At 41.3% G+C, this 7,688-nt stretch overlaps 1 protein-coding gene across 2 annotated transcripts in view; it reads left to right on the top strand.

Annotated features, from left to right (window-relative positions):
- The first annotated feature begins 698 nt into the window (after positions 1 to 698).
- The window catches only part of CENPI (centromere protein I), a 70,570-nt gene continuing 63,580 nt past the window's right edge, over positions 699 to 7,688 (top strand). For both annotated transcript variants that reach the window (XM_055393391.2, XM_088833670.1), the window contains exons 1-3: positions 699 to 759; positions 2,625 to 2,857; positions 3,732 to 3,857. In XM_055393391.2, coding sequence (XP_055249366.1) covers positions 2,638 to 2,857; positions 3,732 to 3,857 — 346 coding nt within the window. In that variant the 5' untranslated portion in view covers positions 699 to 759; positions 2,625 to 2,637. The remainder of the gene's footprint in view (positions 760 to 2,624; positions 2,858 to 3,731; positions 3,858 to 7,688) is intronic.

Raw genomic sequence — 7,688 nt, 5'->3', positions numbered from 1 at the left:
TTTCTCGCCACTCCCCACTCTAGGAAGATTAAACCAGGGACTAATCTCAGGTCTCAGACTAAGCCCTTGTTGCTGTTTTAGCCAGTGTCTGTCAAGTCCATTGACTCCTCAAAGATTAGGAATCTTTGCATTTTGATTGGCCAGCTACATACAAGACGCCGTTTCCAGCAAACCCTCGAAGGTATGCGTGCCCATTCTCGGTAAAAAGAAGGCAAATTCAGCTGTCCTTTCCTCTCACCTCCTAGAGACTGCTTCAGAGGTCTCAGGCCCTTTAACTTAATTCTCTTGCCCAGCAGGGGAGAACAGCCTTTGTTGAGAAGTTTGCAGTTTCATATTTTCTTACAAAGTCCCGACATTTGGGATCAGCCTGAGCAAAAGGATCACTATAATTGGTCTTGTTAAATTCAACAACCAAGACACTAATCGTTTTGTTTTACGCACAGTGACGAATGCGAACAATATTAGAACAAGGGGAACGTCAGACAATCAGCTGATTTCAGCAGCAACGGCTGACTTGCTGCGCGTCCCCGGGCCCGGGCGGGTGGGGCGCGCGGCTATTAAGTTTGTGTTAGCGTCAGCGCGCGCAGCGCCTCGCGCCAGGGAGCTGCGACTCAACCAATCAAGCTTCAGCAGAGCACGTGGCTCCGCCCCGCCGCGCCCGCGTCCCGCGGAAGCGCATGCGCGGGGTGGAGCTCGTTTATTTGAATCCGAGAGGTGGTGTTTGCAACCTGGAGCGTTTGGGACCGCGGAGTGTACGAGGTGAGGTACTTTTAAACACGGCAAATTGGGAGCCCAGGTGCTGAAGAGAATCAGTCTCCTGACTTCTGAGCAAGCCAGTCCTACAAGGTGTCGGGTTTCCCCCGGACCAGGAATCTGCCCAGTGGGTCTGTGGTCGCGGCCAGGTTTGCTCCCTGTTGAGGCAGGCTGTGAGAGGGGAGTTCTTGGGGAGCGATGGGACGGTTCCATCAGAAGGGGCCAGAAGCTGGTCGCCCGCCCTTCTTACGTAGGACCTGAGGAAACAACTGGCAACCTGGAACCTCCTGGTGGTCTAGACATACATATTGCTCTCCTTCCTGCTCCGGCCTCATCTGTTCCTAGAACATTCCTTTCGTTTTTCCCATTTGCAGCCCCAAACTTAGAAGTCATTCTGGCTTTCTCCCTTTTTCCCTACATCCAGTTCTTTTGTTATGGCCTTGATCAGTCTCCTTCCGAAATATTTCACGAATACAATCATCTTCTGTCTCTCTTTACACTTTAGGCCAGGTTCAGACCACAGTCATATCTCTTCTGGCCCTTTGCTAAACTTTTTAAATTGTCTGTTTCCACTCCTGGACCCCTGACATTCTGTTCTCTGCGCTGCAGCTAAAACGATCTTAAAATCAGATGGTATCACTTCCTCTCTGACACTGTTCCCTTCCCCTTGTAGTTAGTTGCCTATGACACTTAAAACCCAGACTCCTTGTTTTGGTTGACAAACCCCAATGTAGCAGTCCCTGTCTGCCTTTCTGACTTTGTCTCCCACTACTCTGTACCTCTTTCATGCCACTACTCATCCTCACCTCTTACTGGTGGTGTTGCTGTTTCTTTAACACACAAAGACCTTGCTTCAAGATCTTTGTATGTCTTGCTATTTCCTCTCCGTGAAATACTCTTTGACCAGATCTTAACATAGTTGGTTCCTCCTGGCATTTGAATTTAGCTTAAAGGTCACATCAGAGAGGCTTTCTCTGAACACTTGTTCCACAGTAGCTTGTCACTGTCACCTCACCTTTTTTTAATCACACCACTGTATTTTATGTTCACTATTAGTTATTTACTTATTTATTGACTCTCGTGCGCCTCCCCATCCCACACCGGTAAGTTTCACTATAGCAGAGGCCTTGACTTTTATTATTTATCCCTGATAAGTAGAACTGTGCTTGGCATATAGATGATGCTTAGTAATTATTTACTGAATAAGAGAATTAGTGAGGCATGTTTCTATTCTGAGAATCCTTAGTTTGGCAACCAGTTTGTGTTAAACTTTGCACTGACAAGGCTGCTACTGCTGCTGAGTCACTTCAGTCGTGTCCGACTCTGTGTGACCCCGTAGATGGAAGCCCACCAGGCTCCCCCCTCCCTGGGATTCTCCAGGCAAGAACACTGGAGTGGGTTGCCATTTCCTTCTCCAGTGTGTGAAAGTGAAAAGTGAAAGTGAAGTCGCTCAGATTAAAAGCAAAATCAAGGCAAAGTGGAGAGAAATAGGAGTGGAGAAAGTAACTTTGAGTTCATGAAATGAATTAGTGTTAGACTCACTTATGTGATACAGCCATTTTAGGAGAATTTGTAATGTTCCCTGTACTCTTACCATCTTTCCCCCCGCCTCCCACAGGGCCAGTTCAGCTGGTGAATGTTACCTTGGAGAGCTGTTTCTCTCTGTTCCCCTTTAGGTCAAAGGGCTTTTTGAGAAAGTTAACCTATAGATTTTGTTGCCTGGATTGCTGTCAGTTTTTACTGTGTACTTGTATGCTAGGTGCTCTGTACTGAATGTGGGGAGTACAGATAGGTGTGGTCCTTGTCTTTGGAGTAAAAAGGGAGGGAATGTTTGGCTGGTTAGTGACACCTTGACATTTGTTTCTGTATAGAACATATGCAGTAATGTCATCTCAAAAGAAAGTTAACTCTTGGACACGAAAGAGGACTTCACAGGGTAGTAGTAGCTATCAGACTAGACTCTCGGCCTGGAGAATACAAGAGGACCTAAATGACTCAAAGAGCCTCTCAAAACGTGGACAGAACAATACTGTGGAAGATTATGAAGGTACTGACGATCAAGCAGAAGACGCTCTGCAGATAGCATTGAGATACTTTGAGAAAGGTAAGAGATTGTTTTCCTTGTGTAAGGCTTGTTTCTGTGAAAAAATTCTAGACTCTTTTTGGTAAGGATCTTTAAAGGAAAGCATATTTTGCTCATTCGTGATTTTTGTTTATTTAATGGACATTTATCGAGCCCTTAACTACATATCGCTATGCTAGGTACTAGGGATACAACAACACAGAATGTTCCAGCAGAGTGGTTTTCAAACTGTTGCACATTGGGATTAAATTACCTCAGAATCTTTTTCTTTTAATATTGATTTATTTGACCACATCATGGATGCAGTTTTGTCACAGGAGGTGCGGATCTTTGTTGTGTGATGTGGGATATTCCATTTTACAGACTCTCTAGTTGTGGCACCAGGTCTCAGTAGTTCTGCAGCATGTGGGATCTTAGTTTCCTGACTGAGAATCGAACCCAAGTCCCCTGCATTGCACGGCAGATTCTTAACCACTGGACCACCAGGGAAGTCCCCTACCCGAGAATCTTTAGAAACCACTGGTACCTGGCATCCATCCACTCTTAGATTTTCTGATTTTATTAGTATGGGACACAACTTGCGCATTGGAATTTTTCAACAGCTCTCTAAGGTATTCAAATGTGCAGGAAAACTTGTGAACCACACTGTCTTAGTTATTGAAAACAGCTTAGTCTTAAGTTCAGTGCTTTTAGTTAATTTAGAGCAAAGAAACCAGGGAAGGACTCAGTTTTCCTGCTGTCAAATATTCTAGAGTTTTAAGGGCTTTGAAGGGTTTTTAGGAAGACTTCTTTTTTACATAAAGCTGTTCCTTTGAAGTAATATAATTTTAACTGTTGAGGCTGAGGAGTGAGAGGGTTTTAAAGTCCTCACTGTTTACTATTGTTCCTCTTTCAGGTCCCATTAAAACTTCACAGAGTAAAGAGAAACACTTGAAAACTGTGGAAAATGTGGCATGGAAGAATGGGTTAACTGCGGAAGGAATCGACATTCTATTAAGTGTGGCACTCAGTGGCAAATTTGGTATGTCACGGGGATACATTTTTCAGCATTAGTTTTGCCTTTCAGAATTTGAATTACATTGTTGACTGGAATCAGATGCAGTTAAAGAACTGTATATTTTTCCTATTCTCTTCATAAAACCAATCTAAGATTATACAAATGGACCGTTCTTATGTCCAGAATTCGCTTGTGGCTCAGCTGGTGAATCTGCCTGCAACGCAGGAGACCTGGGTTTGATCCCTGGATTGGGAAGATCCCCTGGAGGAGGGAAAGGCTACCCACTTCAGTATTCTGGCCTGGAGAATTCCATGGACTGTATAGTCCATGGGGTCGCAAAGAGTTGGACACGACTGAGCGACTTTCACTCACTGTGTTGAAACTACCTTAACAAAAAGTTTCTGTGTGCATATACTGAAAATGGCTAGTTATAATATTTTTATTTTTAAAGTGGATTCTTGTTACCAAATGCTTAAAAGTGATTTTTAGTATTTCTCTTAGGAAGGGTAGATAGCAGTTTAAGTAGTGTTGCTGGAAGGCACATTAAGAGATCACTGGTGTACTTTATTGCCTTTAGGTTCACTTATCAGTGACAGCAAGTTGCTGTTGATATTGTCTCCATTCCAGTGTCTGTGGCTTTACCAGTTAAGATGCTTTTTCTTTTGAGCAAATGCTTCCTTTTCTGTTCTAAGTTCATTTGTATGGGGGTGGAGGTGGGGAATCTTAGAAAGAAATAGTATCTGTCCATTATTCTTTTCACTTGAGAACCTTTTAACCTACCCTCATCCAAATTTACACTTAGAGAGTATTTTAGCCCTTGAACATTCTCATTTGAAATGTGAGGGAACTGAAGCCCAGAGTGGTTAAAGAGACTTGCTTAATCTCAGAGCTAGAACTGGGGAGCTCTGGTCTCCTTACTCCCCTTCTAGTGTTTATAGTGCACCACACTGCTACCAGATTTTCTACTTTTTTTCTTTAAGACAACTATCAAAATTGGATACTTAATACACCATTTTGCATATTGGGTTCCTTTGTGCATACCCTGTCATGTTTGCAAGGGTGTGTGTTAGTCCCTCAGTTGTGTCCCGACTCTTTGCGACCCCATGGACTGTAGCCCGCCAGGCTCCTTTGTCTATGGGATTCTCCAGGCAAGAATACTGGAATGGGTTACCATTTGCAAGGGTTTGTGTATGTATTTTAAAGAAACAATGCATGGCTAGCTGAATTCAGTATATGACTTCCAGGTATTTTAGTTCTCTATTTTTACCTGATTAGTGCTTTCTGTTTTCCTAGAAAGTTAAATTTGACCTAATAAAATTGGTCTTCTTATAAGTGGTTTCAGATTGTTTGCTTCTAACATATATCCATGAATTCATATTTAACTGATTAGTGTCCATCAAAAACAATTCTATCTATTCCTACTCCCCTTAAAACATGTATAGAATGTACAGATGTTTTGTACTTTGGAATTTCTCTTCTCTTTTATGATATCTCAGAAATGAATGATTAGGTTTTCGTGATGTTTGCTAGGTCTTAATCGGAGAAGGCAATGGCAAGCCACTCCAGTACTATTGCCTAGAAAATCCCATGGATGGAGGAGCCCGGTGGGCTGCAGTCCGTGGGGTCGCTAAGCATGACTGAGCGAATTCACTTTCACTTTTCACTTTCACACATTGGAGAAGGAAATGGCAACCCACTCCAGTGTTCTTGCCTGGAGAATCCCAGGGACGGGGGAGCCTGGTGGGCTTCCGTCTATGGGGTCACACAGAGTCGGACACGACTGAAGTGACTTAGCAGCAGCAGCAGCAGCTAGGTCTTAATAGCAAATGCATGTGTTTTTTAAAAATGAATGCCTCAGGCTTTGAAACTTGTATATAACAATTTGAAAAATAATCTCTAGCTTTCTAGTCTAATTTCATTTTTCTTTTAAGCTGGAATTTGGAGACATTAAAGGTCGCCTCCTTAATTGCTTTTCTCCTTTTAGTTATTTCTATGATATCCCCCATCACTATTAGATCTTTGTATGTAACTCCTTTGCTAAGCTGAAATGCATATTCAAGGGCAGGTATGCTAGAAATGTCATAATTAGATACAAAGAGACCGTATTCTTTAGTAATTAAAAAGTCACTGGGAAGTAAGAATAGAGTCAATATAGACTCTATTCAACATAGAATTCTCCCCTTGAATTTGGTATATGTATAGAGTATTAGTGGTCAGACTGTTATAAACTTTACAAGAATTGGGGGATGGGAATAGGGGAGAAGAGAGGTAAAAACAAGAAATCACTGAGTGGAGAGCAGAGATTTTTATTCTTATGATTCATTACCTGCCATCACTGCTTCCTTTTTTCAACACAAAATGATGGGGTAGAAATTGTAGTTATGTGGGATAAGTAAATCTAGAGAACATGATGACTAAAGTTAGTAATATTGTATAGAATATTGGAAATTTGCAAGAGAATAGATTTTAGGTGCTCTTATCACAGAAGAAAATGGTAACTATGTAAGGAAATAAAATGTTGATCAGTTTGACTATAGTGGTCATTTTACTAAATAGGTATATAGTATCTGCCAGGTGTTTACATGTTGCAACTATATAAATAGTTGTAAATATAATGTAAATGCAGTATAAATAGTTGCCCGTGTATGCCTAATTCAAGCTTTGCTGTTTGGAACTTTATGTAATATTTTTTTAGGAACACTTTCTGTGTTTAGTTGAATTCACAGATGTGGAACTTGAGGATATGGAGGGCTGATTATATCATATCATCATGTTGTGCATCTTAAATATATACAGTTTTTACTAAGGAAAAAAAAACAAGAGGTCTGCACCTGTAGGAAAATAAAAGACATGTATAAGATATTTCTGAGAATGCTACTTACGGGTGAAGTTAAGAGCAGTGTTATCTTAGTGAATGGATGTGATCACCATGCTATAGTGCATGTAAGACAGTGTTTAAAGACCTCTATGTTTCTAAGAATGCCACTTTCGGGAGAAGTTGAAAACGGTTATACTGAATGGATGTGATTACCACACTGTAATGCCTTTAAAACATTGGGTAAAAACACATGTATCCAAGATACTGTTGTGGCTTCTACTTGTATGAGAAGTTGAGAACACTAGTTTTCCAGTGAATGGTTCTGATCACCACAGTATAATGCAAATAAAACAATGTTTAAATACAAAAAGAAATTGATAATATATGTGTATATAAAATTATTGAAGCCTTAATAAGCAGAAGCTGATATAGGGTCTTTATTAAGACAAAGCTATTGGTCACATCACTTCTATTAGCAGATGGGAGAATAGCATGGAAGCCAGAGAATGATGGTAAGATTGGACCAATATAGAATGACAATACTACCAGCTAATGGGGTAGTTGTTTCATTCTGGTATCCTTTCCACTTTTGAGGGGTGGATGGAGAATACAAATGCATCTGTCCTTAAATGTAGCAGCTGATGTAAGATGTCTTACAGTAGATTTAAATAAATCAGAATCTATTATGCCATTTTAGAAAGTCCTTGAAATTTTCCTAGGAGTAAAACACTATTTTTGAGATGTAATTCACATACCATAAAATTCACTCTTTTGAAGCATATGGGGTTGGTTTTGTTCCTTTTTTTTTTATCATATCCATGGAGTTGGGTGGGCTTCCCAGGTCTGCCTACAGTGCAATCCGTCTGCAGTGCAGGAGACCCTGGTTCAATTCCTGGGTCAGGAAGATCCCCTGGAGATGGGATAGGCTACCCACTCCAGTATTCTTGGGTTTCCCTGGTGGCTCAGAAGGTAAAGACCTGGGTTTGAGCCCTGGGTTGAGAAGATCCCCTGGAGAAGAGAACAGCTACTCACTCAAA

Source organism: Moschus berezovskii, chromosome X, assembly GCF_049115385.1.
Source record: "Moschus berezovskii isolate FMDL1 chromosome X, NW_MosBer_1.0, whole genome shotgun sequence".
In the NCBI taxonomy this organism is placed as follows: domain Eukaryota; kingdom Metazoa; phylum Chordata; class Mammalia; order Artiodactyla; family Moschidae; genus Moschus; species Moschus berezovskii.
The sequence above is the reverse complement of the archived record's forward strand: the minus strand, read 5'-3'. Positions and strand labels throughout refer to the sequence as shown.